This window comes from Semicossyphus pulcher, unplaced genomic scaffold, assembly GCF_022749685.1.
Source record: "Semicossyphus pulcher isolate SPU_LCO1_2020_fin unplaced genomic scaffold, fSemPul1.0.p SCAF_13, whole genome shotgun sequence".
NCBI classification, from domain to species: domain Eukaryota; kingdom Metazoa; phylum Chordata; class Actinopteri; order Labriformes; family Labridae; genus Semicossyphus; species Semicossyphus pulcher.
This window is the reverse complement of record NW_027211637.1, coordinates 9,567,475-9,588,314: the sequence shown is the minus strand read 5'-3', so window position 1 is coordinate 9,588,314 and position 20,840 is coordinate 9,567,475. Positions and strand designations below refer to the sequence as shown.

The 20,840-nt window shown below is 41.2% G+C and overlaps 1 protein-coding gene across 1 annotated transcript in view; it reads right to left on the bottom strand.

The window, feature by feature from the left end:
- The window catches only part of bsna (bassoon presynaptic cytomatrix protein a), a 124,336-nt gene that overhangs the window by 81,081 nt on the left and 22,415 nt on the right, over positions 1 to 20,840 (bottom strand). The window contains exon 2 of the mRNA XM_069660300.1: positions 2,938 to 4,548. Coding sequence (XP_069516401.1) covers positions 2,938 to 4,548 — 1,611 coding nt within the window. The remainder of the gene's footprint in view (positions 1 to 2,937; positions 4,549 to 20,840) is intronic.

Sequence of the window (20,840 nt, the reverse complement as noted above, 5' to 3'; positions counted from 1 at the left end):
TAGATGAACAGAAACAGTATCTCTTATGGGAACTTATGGGATATTTTTACCAAACTTTTCAGGAATCTAATCCAATAGATGGTGTGCTAGTTCTAGAACAAACAAAAACATCAACTTCACAATGACCCCAGTAGAATTCTTTATGTTGCAAACATTAATGTCTGGATGAAATACACTTTACTCAATGGTTGCTGGGATATTTCAGCCTGAAACAAAGTTATATATTTTAGAAGTCAGGTGAACAAATTTCGCTGAGCTGCCCTCCATCAGTCAAGCATCCTCAAAAAAAACCTGTGATCTGATTGTTCCTTTGTCGTCATCCATCCTCCCTTACTTCACTCACTTGATTTTTTTCTTCCCCAACAGTCCTACTTTCTGTCTTGTGTGTGTGTTAGTGCCTCTGTTCCCTCTGGACCGTGATTCAGCTGTACATGTCTGCTTTCCCTTCAGCCTCTCTTAAGTGTTCTCTCTCCATCTGTGTCCACTGCTCATTTACTGTTCGTCTCAATCAAAAAGTTTTTTTTTTATTCAATGGTGTTCAACTAATTTCTTTGTGCGTTCCTCTTTTTAACTTTCTGAGAGTTTTTCTCTCTTAATTATCTACCATTCCTTTTCCCCACCTCTCCTTGCATCTCTGTCCACTCCTTCTCTCTGTGTCCCCACCTTTTCCAGTCCTAATCATTCTTTTTTTCGTGGCGAATTAGAGATTAAAACTCCAAAGTATGTAGTTAACAAATACACTGTGCCATCATAGTCTGTTCTCTTATTTATTGACATAAAAAAATGTGTATGGTGGTGGTTATATTCTCTCCCTCCTTTTTTCATTCTGTTTTCTCTAACAGTTTCATTCACTTCTTCTGAAGAGCCGCGGGTCGTAACCCACATTGCATTCACACACATGCACTCTCTTCACTTCTTTTGTGATCTGTGACAGTGTGACAGTTTTAATGGCGCTGATTTCTCACGGTCTAAATAACACTTTGACCCGATCTATCTCTTGGCTTTCTGTGTGTATGTACATCATAGTCCTGTACACAGTAGTAGTGCTTATAAATAACCCTGTTCATTATCTCTAGGTCTATCTTAATGCTCTATTACGTTACAGTACAGTACTATGAACAAACCGTACTCCCCAAAGGCCCTGAAGGCGTCACACTGCCTCAAAGTAAATACAGCGCGAGTCATTTTCAATCTGCCTGACTGACTGACTTATACGCATCCTTGCTTCTCTCGCTCTTCTTTCATCTGTTTCTCCCCACAATCTCTCTTTCTTTTGCACTTCTTTCCTTCTTTACACCATTCTTTCTTTGTATACCTTTATGACGGCCCTGTTTCCCATTTTAGGTCCTTCCTTCCCTGTTTCCTTATAAATCTATTTTCTTTAGTGTTCTCTGAGTAAAACGTCATCTCTCCTCCATATTTCCCTCCTTTCTGCTCCATTTCTTGTATGATTCCTCAACTGAAAGCCTCTAGAATTTATGCTTGAATACTAAAAATTAATATAAGTCATCAAAGTTGAGAGTACCCATTAAACTTTCACAAAAGCTGTGTGGGTGCAGTAGATTCCAGTTTGACTGACATCTTTCTGGCTCCATGGCACATATGACAAACAGCCCTATACAAAGTACTATGTCTGAGTCGTATTCGTCAGAATCAGGGAAGTAAGCAGAAGCCTTGCCATCTGAAACATTAATTTCCATTAGTCACCGAGCAGTGAGTTATAAATTGCTTTGCATCCATACATTCATATTTATTCATTAGCATACACGTGCAACGTTAGCTGAGCTGCTTCTAGCTCTGCTCTGTTTGCTCTGTTTGGACACTTTACACCCACAGGCGAGAGTAGATCATCAATGGCCAGCACGAAATGTCCACAGGACTAAATAGACAAGTGTTTTGACACTCAACACCTGCGGCCATATCAATACTTGGCAAAGGAAAACGCTAACAACCAAATAGCTGGCATGTGACTTTTCCTAGAATTGGATTACTGAATTCAAATGCAATGAATTAGCCCTATAAGGATATAAGTTTGCATTGATTTTACGTCCTTCTTTGTTTTCCATCTTCCTTACTTCTCTACTTATTTGATTTCTGTTATTAATTTTCGCATGTAAGACTGGATCTGTATTAAAAAAGACAGAGCATTCAGCTCTGACTTCACTGTGGCATGAGCAGAAAGACAGACATAAAGCATAACTGAGAAGGATGTCTGTGTTTTGTGAGTCAGATTTTTTTCTGAAACCTTCACTTGCTCTCGTTCTGTGTATTTTTGCCCTTGCTTGGTGTACATTCTTTATCTTGACATAACTATTTCCCTTCCTTCTTTGTGTTTCCTTTTTCAACCTTGCACTCTCTCTCTCTCTCTCTCTCTCTCTCTGGTGCTTTTTTACTATGTGTAACTGTGTTAAAAAAGTCACCGTAGCTCAATGGTGTTACAGTCTTAAGTGTATTTCTAGTCACATAGAGAAAATGTGATAATATACAGTATAAATAAATGACCTACTGCAGTACATGAGTTTAATATACAGATATGCACATTGAAAAATAAATAAATAAATAAAAACAGACAACTTACAGCTAAGAGAAAACTTAATAAATGAACTAACGGCAACACTAACGATGAAAAGGGTTTAAACTGGAGAAAAGATGAGTGAATTCCTCAGGGTAAAGAGAAATATGAGAGATTCAGGTCTAACTGAATCCATACAGTGAGGAGTTCAATAGTGGAATGAATAACATTTTGTATTTGTGCTGAATGGTATTGATTGTCTCAGAGGGAGTGCTTTTCAATGTATGTGTGTCTGTACAAGTACAGTACTTATTCTTAAATACTGATGGTAACACGTTTCCCTGAATCAAACATGTGCATATATCTGTGTGCGGGCGACTTTGTGTGTGCAATGTAGTGCATATGTGTGTTAAAAGTATTCTTACCTCCACCAGATGTGGTGTTGGGTTGAAGCCACATAGGTTACAAACTTGGCTGTGACACTGTGTACAGGTATTGTAGTTCGGCGGGTCGGAACTATTGATGTTCAGCTCCGTTTTACAAAGAGGACAGTTCACTTTAGGCTTCACAGGCTCTGGAGCAGGCACAGGAGCTGCGGCAGGTTCCTGCTTTTGCTGGGCTTTCTGCAGATGAGCAGGGGACTGCTGATGTTGTTGTCCTTGTGGTTGCGGTTGTTGTCCATGTACCCCTTTTTGATGATGCACGGGCGACTGCTGTTGGGGCATTCCTTGTTGATGGGGCATTGTTTGCTTCTGGGCTGAAGCATGCGGTCCACCCATTTGGGGACCTCCCATTTGGCCCATTGTTTGAGGACCCCCCATTTGGCTCGATGGATAAGGGCCACCCATTTGACCCGGCACGTGAGGGCCTCCCATTTGGCTCATCACTTGAGGACCTCCCATTTGACCAGGTGCATGAGGACCTCCCATTTGGCTCTGTACATGAGGACCTCCCATTTGACCTGGCACATGAGGACCTCCCATTTGACCTGCCGCATGAGGACCTCCCATTTGACCTGCCGCATGAGGACCTCCCATTTGGCCCTGCGCATGAGGACCTCCCATTTGGCCTGGTGCATGAGGGCCACTCATTTGACTTGGAGCATGAGGGCCCCCCATACCAAATGGTTTAGCGCCTGGGGCCCCTTGTTGTTGCTGCTTGCTGTCAGGAGTTGCATTACTGAACACCACCTTGCCTCGTGCAGGGCTTGGCTGGGTGGATGCAGTAGGTAGAGGGTCAACATTGATTAGGGTACTAGCCTGATTGAGCAGGGATGCTCCAAAGCCAAACAGTTTGGTCAGCCCATCCTGGGCAGGAGGTGGGGCCTGACTCTGAGGTCTGTGAGCTGGAGAAGAACCGGCACTTCTGGTCTGGTCATGATGCCGCGCCATAGACTGGTGCATTGGAGAACCCCGACCCAAATCAGGCTGGGAGGGGGCTTTGGTCAAGCCGGGAAGGGGCACAGCGCCAGGGTGGGGAATCCTTGGACCTCCAGGCATGTTGGCGCCTCCTGCAGTGCCTGTAACAGCTCCTTGGGCCCCAGGGCCTCTCTGGGAATAAGGGTCAGACCTCATGCCCTGCTGAAAGGGCCCTGTCTGAGTCTGGGGGCCTCCAGGGCCTTGGTGTCTCTGCAAGCCTGGGGAGGTATGAGGCTGAGTCTGGGGCACCTGTTGGGACGCAGGGTACAACTGGGGCTGAGACTGAGGATACTGCTGAGACTGGGAGTATGGCTGAGACTGGGAGTAAGGTTGTGTCTGACCATATGGCTGAGACTGAGGCTGAGGCTGTTGTTGGTGATGCTGCGGCTGCTGCTGTGGCTGCTGCTGCCGCTGGGCGGGCTGACTCTGCGCCAAAGGTTTTGGCTGTGCTGCTGCTGCCGGCTGTGTTGGCTGAGGCGTCGGCTGCTGAGGCTGGACAATGGGTTTGGCTTGGTGGGACGGAGAGTGAATCTGCTGTTGGCTCTTAGAGCGAGGCGTGGTCATATCAATGCCAAGAGCTCTCTGCATCTGACAATTCAGACACAGCCACTCCTGGACCTGCAGACAGAGAACAGACAGGTTGGATGTTATTTAACCTTCCAGTAAAGTTTTCTCCTTGAAAAACCTTTTCTGTGTGATTTTTGCCATCAGCAACCATAATCTCTGTATCAGCTTGTTCTGACTCTTTATTGAAGCTGCATGATTGTGCTGATTGATATATTCAAAACTAGATCTGTTTTTGACTGTGGCAATTCCTCAAATGAAAGCCTTATTTACTCTAGTATCTTAAATTTGAAGATTTGTACTGCTGGTGGTTTTAACAATGATTGGCAACACAATATGTGTTTGCACGGACTGGGTCAGAGAGGTTGAAATGGTTGTGAATATTTTGAGTTTGTTTTATGATGTAAGTAGAGATTTAGCACTGATAACCAGTACAAGAAATCAAGTGAAAAGACAGAGGAGAAATACACTTCCAAAGGGACTGTATAAATATAAAACACTATGAATCATTAGTTTCCCTGTCAAATCAGATGTCAAAATGTTCTTTAAATATCATTGCTCACTCATACAGAATCAGTGTCTCTGTTCATTCTAACCACATGGTCAACATATTCATTCAACCAACTTCAAAGCTGCAGATAATACAGAGCATTTGGATGGCTACACATAGAATATTGTCAATGTTGCTACCCGTGGAAAACAGAAGTGCAGAGAGAATAGTTGTAATCAGCCAGAAATAGAGGGAAAGAGAGGTAAATCAACCACAAATTGACTGCGGCGCTGAGTGATTGCTGAGCTGTAACCGCATACTAAGTAAAAAGCATTACATCTCTCACACACACACACATGAATCCACACGGGCACACAGGTATGCAAAACACATAGAAATCAAGTGTAGACACAAGAAAGACTCAAACAGATAGACCATAATAGTCACACTCAATCAAATGAAATGAATATGAAAGATGTCAGAATCTAAAAATAAAAAAAACATCACCCCTCCTCCTCCTCCTCCTCCTCTTCTCCTGTCTTCCTCCTTCCTCCTCTTCTTCCTCCAGATGAGAGCTGATACTCCCTCGTGTCCGGACCTTGCTTGGCTCTCTAATGTCTTGCGACTGCAAGAAACATGCAGCTTCTCTCTGAACTGTGTCAACCTGCTCGTATCCTGTGTGTCCTACTGTAGCTTTGAATCTACCACAGCAACCCAGCTGCCATAAATAGTGCTATTTAGCTCCTCTGCAACCAGGGAAAAGCTAGTAAATCTCTGCACGTTCCAACCGTTTCTCCCATCCCCTTTTCTTCCCACAATGCAATGCGAAAAAATGTACTGTATCACCTCACTCGCTATCCGCTAACCCCCCCTCTGATTTTTTGCGAGGTGCTCAGGACAAGGTGGCTCATTGAATTTAAGAGGAAGATTTGCCAAGCACAAGGAGAGGGGGGAAAATGCCAGCATCCGTTACGTACGCTAACTAAGCAGTTCCTCCCACTTTGCTTTCCCAGCCTGCTTTGCTGTCTGGCATTTTCTAGCTTGACAGCATCACTGATCCCATGTTCTGTTAACTCAGCGGCTACAGCCATGGCTACAGCCTGACATCCTCCTTTCCTCCTTTGTAGCTGTCTTTCCTCCCCTCTCTGCTTCTCTTCTTCCTTTTTTTTTTTCTTTCTCTTCAATCCTCTCTTTTTCCCTTACACTGTTCAGCTTTTTCTGTCTTCACCCCCATTTCCCGATTCTCTCTCTGATCAGCATGAAAATGTAGGTCTCGTTCGTAGCTGTGGCGGAAGGAGATTTGAAAGTATAATTTTGCTGTGCAGGCTCCTCCTACATTGTGCTGCCATAATTACATCTGATGAAGATGGCAAGAGGGAGATGAAGAGAGGTAGATAGGGAGAGAGAGAAACGGGGAGCTAATTTTAATGAGTCCCTGTCCATCCCTTTGCTTTATAAGCAACATCACAAGAAACACTTGAAGGAATGAAGGGTAGAGCGAGGGATGGAGGGATGGGAAAAAGCAGGGAGGAGAGGGAGCGAACGATGGAGGGAGAGGAGTCAGCAGTTTTTTAATCCAGGCAGCTCTTCAGCTCTCATCATGTCAAGCTTAATCACAGCACAGCAGCAAAATATCCACTTCTGCTTCTCTGTGGTTAAAACCAGTGAATCCTTTACACACCTGGGTCCTGTTGCATACAGGCACGAGTTGCTGGGGGTTTGTTGCAAAGGTTGTTTGTGTTATTCACACCACTGAAATACTACATTACAGTATTCAACATTTAATAACAATATGATAATTATTTAATTATTGTTATTTGGTATAAAGTATATCTAATGAGAAGTGTTCAAATTCATGTTAGCAGCAGACAGATATGCTTATCTTCTTGTCTCAAAAAAATTATACCAGAACTATCTGCATGGTTATAGAAACCATGTGGCTCAGTCGACCATCTCTCAATCGGAAGGTTTGTGGTTTAATCCCTGACTGCTACAATCACATGTTGTAGTGTCCTTGCGTAAGACACTAAACTTGCTCCCGAAGGCATAGCCATCAGGTATGAATAGGCATAGATCTGATTGGAGATTGGCAAATAGGCCTTTGCCATCAGTGACATGTAGTGCAAACATGTGGCATGTAGTATAAAAGCAGCTTTGAGTGGTCGGAAGACTAGGAAAGAGCTATATAAGTGCACTCCATTTACCTTTTACCATTAGTGCAGCCCTATTTCTATATGCATGTGTCTATAACATTGTTTTTACCAAGTCATCTTTGCTCAAGTCCCAACTAAGTCTCAAGTCATTTGGTCCAAGTCTCAAGCAAGTCTCGAGTTATTTTTTTCTTAGGCAAGTCAAGTCAAATCAAGTCACAGGTTATGTCATGTCACGTCAAGTCTAGTCCTTAGTTAAGCCAAGTCAAGTCCCGAGTCAAGTCACTTTTTTTCAACCCAACATCCAGCACTCTTACCTGTAGTATCCGGTCTTTATAAAGAGGAAAGAGAAGGTATTAATAGCTCGTCTAGTAATGATATTATTGGCCAATTTATATAACCTGTTCAAAGAGTATGACAATGAATTGTATCTGTATTATCTTGGCACAGACGAATGATGTAGGTCTGGTCTGAGAACGTATTGAGTAGTAATGAGTACGATTGATGAGGCTTCTCTTTGGGGAACAAACATCAGGTTGCAGGGGCTTTGATGTGAGTTTGACTGACAGACAGTCTCTTTGAGTTATCCACTCATGATTCCCAGTTTGCGCTGCATACTTGATAGGTAGACAGAAACTTCACAACATTGAATTTTATCATTTTATATTTAACAGGTAACATTCAATCTTATGGACACAATCAAGTCATCCGAGTCATCATGCCTCAAGTCTCAAGTCATTAACTTGCAAGTCCAATTAGAGTCTCAAGTCATTTATTTTTTGTCAAGTCGCAAGTCATCAGAACAGTGACTCGAGTTGACTCGAGTCCATGTCACCAAGTCTCAAGTCCACATCTCTGGTCTGTAATACTGTACCGGATGTCCAATTTACATCATACCCTTTATTATCTACATACAACTTGCAGCATTCATTGGTACACTCTGCTGTGAACTGTATAAACATTTTACATTTATTCTAATTTAAGGTTAGGCTTTTTGGTTTTTTTGCTTTTTTTTACCTGTAACTCATTGTAATGGCATAACAACTATATTACACATATTTATGCAGTAGCTCATTATGCCTTACATTATGTATTTATACAGCACTCTGACAGTTTGCTAGTTATTAACACGGTCACTTTAGTGTGCACAGCACATATTGCTTAACATGCATCATATGTAACTGTAGATTTATATCCAGGAAACGATGATATAATACAATCAGGTGGTATAATCTGTACACTCACAGTTACACAGCTACAGCACAAAGCCAAACTAAGATGGCAAGTTTTTATTCAGTTATTTCTCACTTAACCTTTAACTGAGGAGGACACACTGAGATGAAAAATGCCCTTTTCAAGAGGAAGCTGGCCACGAAGCAGCATGTAGCAACTGAAAATGTTACAACCGCAAGTTAATGCAACAACTAACCCAGGAGGAGAGGGCTACAAGTGAGTGGGTGGGGATGAAAGACGTCTGTACTGCAAAGGCCAAGAAATGTTGCTGTAAAGCCCAAAATGCAAAGCAATCAATATTTCACTCCGGGGAGGAATGTTACAAGTGTCAAGTCTTTGCTATCATTGGCTAGCTCACACATCCTAACATAAAAAATGCCTCAAACCGTTTGTGGCATTTTCACTTTCACATGGTAAGAAAAGATTTAATCGACAACGTCGGAGACAGAATGAGCTTGATTTCTTTACGTAGTTTCTGACTGAAACGTTTGTCCCACAAAGCAAAGCACACAGAAAAGATGGGAGCGATTCAAATGAATACAGGACGCTCTCTTAAAGGTGCAAGATGCATTTTCAAACATACTAAAGTAAATACACTTTTAGAATTTGATATTTTATTTCTCCTGTCATGGTTGTATCCTAAGTTTATCTATTTAAAATTGACTGCTAAATCAGTCATTCTGAAGTCTACATTCAGGAAACATTATTTCTGTGCAGATGGAGATCAAAAAAGATCCCATAATAATACACTCACCTACAGACTGACAGAAACACCTACAGACAACGTCTAACCGCTTACAGGGCAGCTTTGACAGGTGTCTTATGCACCTGAAAGCATTACAGCACAAGTGTCACGTCAAGTTAAAGCCTATTTATGTGCATGCCTCAAAAGTCAATGTGCATATTTTGTGTCAGGAAGCTCAGGCAATTTTCCAGCCTGTAGAAGTTATTACAAGAATAAACGGTTGCAAATGTATTTTCTGAAAGGAGGAAAATGAGCCCTGACAATCTCCAATGATGCTGACTCTGCACTCTCCAGCAGGAAGACGAGTAAAGGAGAGGGGAAGCAGTGCCCTATTTTTAAAAACTTCAAACTCCTTTCTGCAGAATCTAATTAGAGACTATTTCTAACCATCTTTTATATGACTTCATTTAAGCCTACAAACTGTTTCACACCCACAAACCCACATAACAAAAAATTTTAATTGCTTAACTTAAAGAAGAAACTCTTATTAACACACCACAACTAGAGTTCATCATCCATCCATCCATTATCTATACCACTTATCCTTTTTAAGGATCCGAGGGGGCTGGAGCCTATCACAGCTGTCACTGGGCGAGAGGCAGCGTACACCCTGGACTGATTGTCAGTCAATCACAGGGCTGACACATAGAGACAGACAATCTTTCATGCTCACACCCACACCTACGGGAAAATTTAGAGTCACCAATGAACCTAACAAGCATGTCTTTGGACTGTACATGCAACAGAACATGCAAACTCCACACAGAAGGGCCCACTTTGTCCAAACCAGGATTCGAATTAGGAACTTTCTAGCTGTAAGGCAGCAGCACTAACAACTGCACCACCATGCAGCCCTAGAGTGGATCAATTTAATAACATTTGTTTTTTAATCATATTAGATATTCTCAACCAAAACAAGACTAGCCAATTAACTGAGTAAAAGTAAGACCAAATTATCATGTTTCATGACTTGGATCAGTCATAGATCAGCTTGAAGTGGAAGTCTTTAGGAACAACCTTGTGTTTGTAAAATCCTATATTGTTTACTATCCTCATGGCTTTTTTGCTGTTTGCATAATGTGTGTGTGGTAGTATTGTACCTGCTACCCCACACCTCTCTACAATGTTACAGATTCGGTAATGCAAGTGAACAGAGGGTGAGACTCATAATATGACTTATTTTTCCCAAACTGCAACACCAGCTTTGCTCGCAGAGATCAGGTCTTCTAGCTGATTTTTGTCGCTTCATAAACTCTTACCATATTTACATTCTCGATCATCACTTGTACATCAGGGTTTATCTTTTCATTTTCATTTCAGAACAGCAGAAACTTGGTGATGTTCAAATTTAATCCTAATCTGCATGTGTCAAACTACAGAAGCAGAGAGCCGTGCCGTTATCTCTACACACGAGTTAATTATTTGTTATCTCGAGAAAGCGAGCTAATGTTTATCGGAGATCACAAGTGTCATGCTGGTGTGCATAAATGTCGGCATGACGACTGTAGCTAACAGATTCAAACTGAAAATTTCAGATCAAAGAGTTCCCATTATTGATCAACGCATCAGATTGTATGCTACCTCTGTCACTGTTCAGTTATGAATCCCCTACAACAAGCATGACACTGTTGAAGGCAGAAATCTCATTTTTGATTTTCCATCACTTCCTGTGATCTAACGAATAAAATGTTTTCCTGAGATTAATTCAGATAAATGAACAGCGTATTCCTCAGGATAATGGGTTTATTTTTTCCCATATCACTGCTAAAAACACAGTCTACATCATGTCTGACGTGTTAGTCTACAGTGCAAGTTTGTTTGTTTTGTCTCCCGTTCCATGATGCAGCTCAGCCTGCCATGTGCTGTCAATCAAACACTGACACGCCCCTCTAGAAAAAGGGAGCATTTCTGATATTTCAACGAGTTTACTTCTCTATTCCTCTGATGTTGTGATTAAAAAAATGAAATGATTGATGTGAGTGATGAGAAGTTTTTATTGAATGAGTTATACTCGACATGCAAAGAAATTACAGATCCCAGCATCCCCAAGCAAAGGCTCTTACAATAGAGTAAATGAAGCAAAGTGCAAATGACTTGAATCAATCATCCGAGCCAGAAACTGAATACTGTGTGATTAAAGATTCAGCTTCTTAATGTTACTTAGAATGCAAACATAAAATGCAATCACACATGCTGAGACATACTCATACCCAAAACTAGATGTACACTCGTGCTCTCACGCACAAACACGCACACACACGCAGTGCAGTCTGCAGCCTCTCATCTCCAGCTAATCCTAAGTAGCTCAGTTCTCCTCAAACCTGCAGAACTCTGGTTTCCTCACATGTCTGTTTTTCTTTCACACATTCAGCCCTCAACACACGAGCACACCCAATGTAACACACATACACACGCACACACACAGGTCTGAGCTCTGTCGTAATCATTAACTTGGAGGTCGAGTCTATCTATTCAAGAGGCTGAACTCTGCCACTGTTGTCTCTATTAGACACAAACACACGCACAGTATGAAGAGCCTTCAATTGGATTTATTTAATCATGTCAAATGTTAAAAGGCTGAACTGATGTTGAAACACGTACGCAGAAATGCATTGGATGATAAGCATATGGTTAAAAAAGAAACGGCATGACATTACACTGTAAAACCACCAAATACCACTCCATAACCACCCGAGGAGTCAGTTATTTGCTAAACACTGTACAACTACATTTCATACGTCAAGTAGCAAGTGTTGTAATCCTTTGTGCAATAAAGTTATCCTTTGTTGATCTCTGCCTTTAACCCATCCAAAGTGTCGGGATGTTCTAAGCGGCACCAGTTCTAAGCGCTAAGAGCTCCGGCCAAGGTCAAAGGTCTTGACTAGAGATTGGCATGCTTTTCATTGGAGGGGAAATGAAGTTTGAAGTGTGCAGCACACACAAACACACAGCCAATACAGGGAGAACATGTAAACTCCACAGCCATGATTCTAACCCAGGTAATCTTGCTGTGACGAGACATTGCTAACCTCTGAGCCGCTATAATGCAAAAAGTACTCACGAGGCAACTCAACCAGTATCTCGCGCAGATGATTTTGCAAACAATGGGCCCACAACTATTGTCATTGCTCTCCTGCTTGAAACAAAAAAGTCTATTTGGTAGTCCTCATCTTTTATGTTTGGCCATTGTCTTTCTATCAAGGCACAAATCTAGAATTTGCTTTCAAAAGCAGAGATATTCTGTGCAGAGTTTAGCTCTTGCAAAAATAATATGTGTGCACAGCTGTTTGAGTTGCCAAGCTTGTGGATTTTAAGATGGGCCGTTTAAAAAAACCCTTTAATCTATCTTTTATCGTGTTGAGTTTTTGTTGGAGCATCTTGGTGACCATGCTAACAGAACAGTGAAAGAGAAGCAACCCAATATTAGCAAAACATTTCAGGAGCAGCCTATTTGTTGAATCTAAGCAGTGTTATACCAACTGGCTTTGACAGATTAGCAGAGTGGAGAGTGTAACATTTGAATCAAAGTGCAATTTCTGTCAAAATAGCTTAAATATGAAACCTTGTCTGTATCATAAAGAGCCACTTTTGAGTACAAAAGACAGGTGAAAGTTGCAGCGAGCAGAGTTCACTGCGACTCTAATCTAATTTGTCATTAATTAGCCTGAAGACACAAAGAGAGGAACGGAGGGAAAGTGGGATGAATACAAGATCCAATCAAAAGAATTACGATCTGGTGTTATCCTGTGTGTTATCCTTGTAAATAACACAGGATACACTAGAGAACCAGGCAATACTAATCCATCCATCCATCCATCCAATCCATTATCTATATCACTTCTCCTGTTCAGGGTTGCGGGGCGGCTGGAACCTATCCCAGCTGTCATTGGGTGAGAGGTGGGGTACACCCTGGACAGGTCACCAGTCAGTCACAGGTCTGACACAACCTTTCACGCTTGCACACCTACGTGCAACTTTAGAGTCACCAATTAACCTAACGAACCGTGAGCAGAAGCTGAAATATCCGCAGGGAACCCACGCATGCAAACTCCACATAGAGAGGCCCCCTATGTCCGAACTGGGCTTTGAAACAGGAACCTCCTAGCTGTGAGGCGGCAGCACTAACTGCTGCACCACAGTGCAGCCTAACCAACTAAATAAAAAAAATTAAGATAAAGTAAATGAGAAAGTGAGAAAGTCTGTGAGCAAAAATATGCAAGTCATCCTCTGTTGTGCTCCATTATTGTTGTGCAGGTGGATAATACCTGACAAACAGTATGCACACTTTCTCTTTATCTCACTTACACACACTCACTGTCTCCCTGTAAGCCCTACACAAACACACACACACACACACACACACACACACACACACACACAAACACAGAAATATGCACACAGACACTAACCTTTGAAAAGAAGCCACCGTTCTGTCATCAGAAGCGAGAAATAAACAGTTTGACACTTCAGGCCTCGATGACAGGATGAGCTATTTCCTGTTTCTGTCGCATGCAAAGTGTGACATGGATACAAACCTAGTCGCTCTCAAAAATACACACAGAGCACACACGGAGCACACACAGAGCACACACGTACTCGACGACCAGCTGTCAACATAAAATATTCACATCCCAGATCTCCAAACGCTACGAGAACTGAACAAGTGTTAACCCTGTTCATGTAGGAGCTGGAGGTGTGAATCACAACATTATCTGCAGCAGCATCGGCAGACGTTTCACCTCTGCACTTTCCTGAACACAATAATAACATCTTCCAATGACATGCCAATAACAATCTATTAAACATCTTATTTTGAAAATGCCTCATTTCCAGGAAGTTGCATAAGGGAAAATGTATGCAGTGTTCCTTCACCATGCCGTCATACATATACTGGAAGCCAGACTGCTAGCGGCTCGACTGGATGATTGATGCCTCATTCAAGGGCACATAGACCGGTTTAATGTTCCACACATATGGATTTCTTATTTAATGAAAGAGACTTGAGACTTACAGCACAGCGAATTAATTGTTTTATGTGCTCTAAGCTGCAGGTGACATTTTTGCACCTTTTTAAGTATAAACTGTAGCATTCAATATATTGTCAAATTGAAGCAAACACTAGTGTTACAGACCATTATTTTAGACTCGACTGCCTGGGATCAAAGTGAAGCCCAAAAACAAAAGTGTGTAGCAGAAAGCCCGAGCTTGCATCTCTTCTTAACCCTAAACCAAATAAATAAATCTTTACATTTAATGTAGGTAAACTTTAACAGCAGGTTTTTCCAGAAACTTTCAATATTCTTTTCTGTTGGCTGTACGTTTGTGATGGCCTGCTACATTTACAGCTAGTTGGCCAACTGATGGAAAATATATGATTCCCCAAACCATAGTCTTAGTTTATTTAGGCACCCAAACGTCTTGGTTACGTTTAGCCTCCAAACTCCTTGGTTAGGTTTACAAAAAAGATGTTTGGGTTAAAATACGTCTAGAAGTCAATAAAGTTTCGTACAAACATTCCTTACGTACGTGAGGCAAGTGAGGTGATGTTACATAACGTAAATAAGTCAATAGTTAACCATCGAAACTGGAACTTTAGTCTCCTGGTTAAAGGTTCCGTTTGTTTGACCAAACGATATTATACTATTTCCGATGGTGGCGCCAAATTCTAAACTCACCTAGGGCACCAAAATGGCATAGATCCAGCCCTGAGGCCCTTAGTTCCAAAAACACACCAGCTATAGGAAAGAGATAGAGTGAAGTAGTGCAGTAGAAGTAGAATAGAATAGAATAGAATAGCTGCCCATTACAATTGCAGTTAATGAGGATTTCTTTTCATGGCACAATTTCAGTCACTATGGAGAAACAAGGGAGGTCTATTATAAAATACAAGAGCAACATTTACAGGTGCCTTCATTATATCAAATTGAGCTGTAATTAACTTGCCATGTGCTGTAATTGGTTCAGAGTAGCTGGAAATGTCACATATAATGTAAAGTTAATGAAGCCCACTGCAGGTATAAGAAGCTGTTTGTGGTTTGGTGTTGTGGTCTGAACTGAGCTCTTTTTCTCTCTCATGGGAATGGGCTACACACATTACCACATATACTCTGCACACATACACACACTCTCTCCTTTTATACATACACATACAATTACCCACATGCTGCTGCAGAATCCATACGCACCTCCAAACAGGGACATGTACACAGCTTTTAATAGACTTGTCTATCAACATGCTGTAAAGCTTTTCAGAGGGCAAAGTGGAGGAGTGAGGTGGGGAGGCAAACACACAAGAAGGATTGTTTGCAGCAATGAAGGGCACAGATGAGAATACAATGAATGTAGAGTGCTCAAACTGAGACAACAACAGAGCAGAAAAAGAACATTTGCTTTTGTCAATTGTGCTGGTTTTTAATGGTGCCATTTTACGTACCAGGTTACAAAGTGCTTTTCAAAAAGACAGATAAAAGAAAAACACATTGTTCACCGGTAAAAGAGATCAATAATAATGCCTTTTTTAAGAAATGAAAAAGAAAAATAACATTAATTTTTGTGTGATCATGCTAATTGATATTCAGTGTTGTTACATTGCAACATTAGGCTATTGAGAAAAGTAAAGCATGAGATGACCCTTTGTGACTCGTTACTAATGTTATATCGTCAGGACGGCGTGTAGCCTACTGTACGTCTACCTTTGAATGTATTGACGCTAACGTCATTGCATAGCCTAGTTTACGGCCCATAATCTGTTTCTAACAGGAATGTCAGATGCTTTACAGCTCAATATTATTCTAACAACTGGGCAGGGGCATACAGTATGAGGCACAGCTGTTTCAATGACAACAATACAACACAGGCTCATAGTCGCCACCAGTGTTGCAGAGCTGTGTTTAGCTGCAGATGCTTCTTCAAATTTGAAGTCGAAGCTCTTTGCAGCTGGCAAGCACTTATCCTCCAGGCACAACTTACATTTCACCACGATGTTCTTGTCCCTTTCCACAAAGTAAAGGGCCACTCTGCCATCTCGCTAGTTGAATTAGTTAGCTATGCATGCGCATTGACACAACTGTAGGTTTACCTTCTGCTGGTATGCAGCTACCTGCCAAGAAGTGGTACAGAAACAGAAACAGTGCTTCTGGAATTTTTTGTTATTGTGGAGACAAAAGAAGAAGGGAAATACGACATTTTATTTCAGTAATGGATTACTTATAATTAAAAAGTAACTTAATAACAGATGACTTGAATTGCAAAACTAACACTTTAAGTTACTCATTACAAATTTTTTTTTATCAGACTACTATATATAACGCATTACCACCATTGACATAGCCTATGGCATAAAAATGCAGAATCCGTAGGCATGTGACACAAGTTTTTGTGTTGGAAGTGTTCTGGTTTGTTTTTGTAGTATGAGTAGTATTGACCACTCGCGTTTCAGTGGGCTTTGGTTGTATGCAGGAAAACAGTCCATAAGGAAAGCAAAAGGGGCGAAGCGCAATAAGCGTAAAGCGATCCAGGCTTCCATCTTTGCTCAGCTGGGAACAATTTAGCTTTAAGTCATATCTATTAACAGATATCTGCATGCAAGTGCAGCTAACCATCCATTCTTAACCACGTCGTATCTCAACTCCAACTTTATGCTTGCTTCTCAAGTTGCTAGTAAAACTGTGAACAATGCAGCGCACGGAAAAGGAAGTCTTAGCCAGAAGTCCTTTATTGCACCGGAAGCACCAAATATTGGCTGTTGCTCCCAGAGGCTATCGTCACCGGACTTTACCTGATTGAATCCAAGATTGGTTTTGCCCTAACTTATCACCACTGAGGTATACCACACCTATCTGTCATGCCAACACCATTTAGCTGCAGCAGCTATGCTGCAAGGAAAATGGATAAATTATGTAGAGTTGAAGTAATTTTTGTAGGCAAAAACACCTTTACAGCCTTATTGATGACATCCACACTTGTCACCAAGTCTGTCACAGTTTTACTACTTTAGATTATATTGACTGATGTAGCCCAATAACTGGCTAGCTACTTTAGGAAGAAAAATGATGTTCATCATATTAATACCACCAACGTGGCTCTGGTTGGCCGATCCATCTACAGACCAATCAGAGATTAGGTTGGGATTGATCTAGATTAAGTAGAAATGTAAGAATGCACTAAAGCATTTACAGGCTGTGCAAAGTAACAGAAGCAATATAAGTACAATCACAATAGAGTAAATATGAGTAATGACTGATGCCACCATAAATGTTTAATTTATAAAGACAAATATGCGGAGGGTCAGTATGTGAAATGTAACATTAGTGGGTCTGCAGGGGGCACACATGGCCTCTATGTTTCACATTCATGTTGACTTTTAGTTATTGAGCGGAGGCTCCTATGCAGAGCGACTCCAGCGAGCAAACCGTTTGTCTGGAAGCTCACAGTCATGGCAGCACACTAATGTACTGATCAATATTCCACACAGAGAGAGGACGTTCCAGGAAGTATTCCCATGATGAAGTACTGAGATTCTACAGCTAATTATGGAAACACTCCAACACACACACACTTTTATTGCTTCTAGACACTTGTGAGGACACATGTTGATGTAATGAATTCTCGAGTCCTACCGTTGACCATTACAATTTCAAGCTTACACTAAACGTAACCCTGATTTAACTTTAACAAAAGTCTTGACCTTACCAATGCTCAAAGAAATGAAGGTCCAAAATGTCTTCATTTTCAAAAGATGTCATCAATATTAAGGTCTAGAACTGGTCCTCATGAGAATAGAAGTGGAAGAACACATTCAAACACACACATGAACTAGTCATGTTAGCCTTGAGCTATATCTTGTCATTTGCACATTACTACGAAAACCAGATCACAATTTTAAAAAAGGTAATACATAATGTAGTTATAGTATTATATATATCACTAAAGATTTATGCTGCCATTAAAAGGAGGGCTAACCTGCAGCTGAGCAAGAACAAGGTTAGAACGATAAGGAAAATATAGAGGGGTTTTTTTTTGGGGGGGGGGTCGTTGAAGCCTTTGACAGAAATAGAACACGTTGACAGATTAGATGCTTAAGATGTTAATGATACTAAATTATGAACTCTAATAAAAGTGAATACATAATGACAATGATAAATTGATACATAACATTTTCAAAAGATGGGTTCCATCACCCTCAATCATCAATTTATTTTAATTAGCAGAATATGATTTTGTTAAGTGTTTCCACATGGTTCAATTACAAGCAAACCAGTTCTTTGAAATCTGCCTCTTTCTGCTGCATTATTTTACATTTTACATTTAGATGTGACTAATATGGACATTTGTCAGCGGCACAAAGGAAAAAGCAAACAACGATCATCAGAAGTTTTCAAATTTAGTTATTTTTGTTTTGTACTCGAGCGTCAAAACTGGAGGAAATGTTGACTAAGATAATACTTTATTGATCTCCAGGGGGGAAATTCGGGTTAACCCTAACCCTAACTCTGACTATCAAGTCCTTTAAAACCTTGTCTCCTGAGGTGGGACTTCAGCTCTACCATAACAGGACTGATGCTGATATCGTTGAGAGCCTATTTGTAGATACTGCACCTGAAGAGCTAAGTGCGAAACCTAAAGGTGTCAATGTTCCAGAATTAAACTAAACTGCTAACAAAGCTCGACAAGTTCCTGTTTCTGTGGAGCAGACACATCTGACCCATGAAATGAAACACCTAAAGACAGAGAAAGACTCCTCTTTCATTTAAGGACCTGAGAGCACTGCAGCAAGCAGTCCATTCTCTGATGAATGGACACACACACACACACACACACACACACACACACACGTCTATCTCAGCATGATTACCATCAGCCAGCTCCTGGCCAAGAGAAAGTCATAAAACACTCTCCCCTCTCATTTCTGCAGCTGGTCACCAACATACGTGCCCCGTGCCCATACACACACACACACACACACGCACCCATGAATGTCCGTTCAATTTCATAAATCCTGTTCTTATCACGCTGTATCAGTGCCACAGTGTGCCACATAAACAGACCCAGGTATCCATCCTCAGTGTCTTCAACACACACGCACACACATGCGCACACACACACACACACACACACACACACACACACACACACACACACACACACACACACACACACTGCCTGGGCCTTTCATTCATTGCCTCCCTTCACTGAATAACCTCAACCGGTCGATTGTATTGACCACTATCACACTATAACGCATGTTTCTTAATTAAAATCTGCCTCAGCACTTTGAGCCCGATCCAATATGATCCCAGCAGCTGTGTGAACTCTGTGTGAGGAAGTGTGTGTGAGACAACGTGCTGTCTTATGCACAAGTATAAACACATACATGTCCTCCTTTGTTCTGCAGGCATAATGAAGTACAGCACTTGCCATCTGTTTCCGTTTTTCAGCCACAATTCAGTCTCCCCCAGCGTATGATGAGTTGTCAGTGTGGTGTTTTACAGTCAAGAAGTATTTTATTTAACACATATATATCTTGAAATATCTATTTTCATTCTACACAGAAAGTATTCTGCGTTTCCCCAGTGAAAGAGAATGAAACAGAATGTATATCATTTTGCATGTTAAAAGTTAGTAAGGGACAATCTTAAGAGGGAGAATATATCCGAAAGTTTGATATTTATTACCCTACTTACTAACAGTGTCCCAAGTAAGTCTCAAGTAATTTGGTCGAAGTCTCAAGCAAGTATTGAGTCATTTTTTCAAGTCAAGTCAAATCAAGTCACAGGTTATGTCCATTCAAATCAAGTCAAGTCCGGTCCTTAGTTAAGCCAAGTCAAGTCCCAAGTCAAGTTTTTTTTTCCACCCAAGATACAGCACTCTTACCTGTAGTATCCAGTCTTATAAACAGGGAAGACAAGGTATTAGTAGCCCGTCTAATAATGATATTATTGGCCAATTTATATAGCCTCTTCAAAAAGTATGACAAATTGTATCTGTATTATCTTGGCACAGACGCAGCCATGATGATGGTCTGGTCTGAGACGTATTAAGTAGCAATGAGTATGACTGAGGGAACAAACATCAGGTAGCAGGGGGATTTGATGTTGTGTGTTGCCATAGTGAGGAGTTTGACTGACAGCCAGCCATCTAATCATGATAATCACATACTGGGGAGCTTTTTGAGTCGTCCAATCATGATTCCCAGTTTGCGCTGCATACGTAACTGATGGTTAGACAGAAACTTAACAACATTGAATTATATCATTTTATATTTAACAGCTAACATTCAATCTTATGGACACACTCAAGTCATCCGAGTCATCATGCTTCAAGTCAAGTCAAGTCTCAAGTCATTAACTTGCAAGTCCAAGTTGAGTCATCCAAGTCATTTATTTTTTGTCAAGTTGCAAGTCATCAAAACAGTGACTGGAGTCGACTCGAGTCCATGTCACCAAGTCTCAAGTCCACATCTCTGCTTATCAACAGCAAAAACATACAGAACTAGTGAGGAAGACACTGATGCTAAACAGTTGCTACCTTGTGCGTCTGTTTAAGACAGGGGGAGCTGTGACAAAGAGTCTGTATGTGACTACAATAGATGAGAACTGGATAGGATTACACACAAAAAGAATTGTGCACATTTTTTAGATATTTGATATCATATAAACTGTATAAGGATACTTAGCACTTAGTGGTGGAGTGTTGTGGTTTGACATTATCACTGCTTGGCCATGTCGTA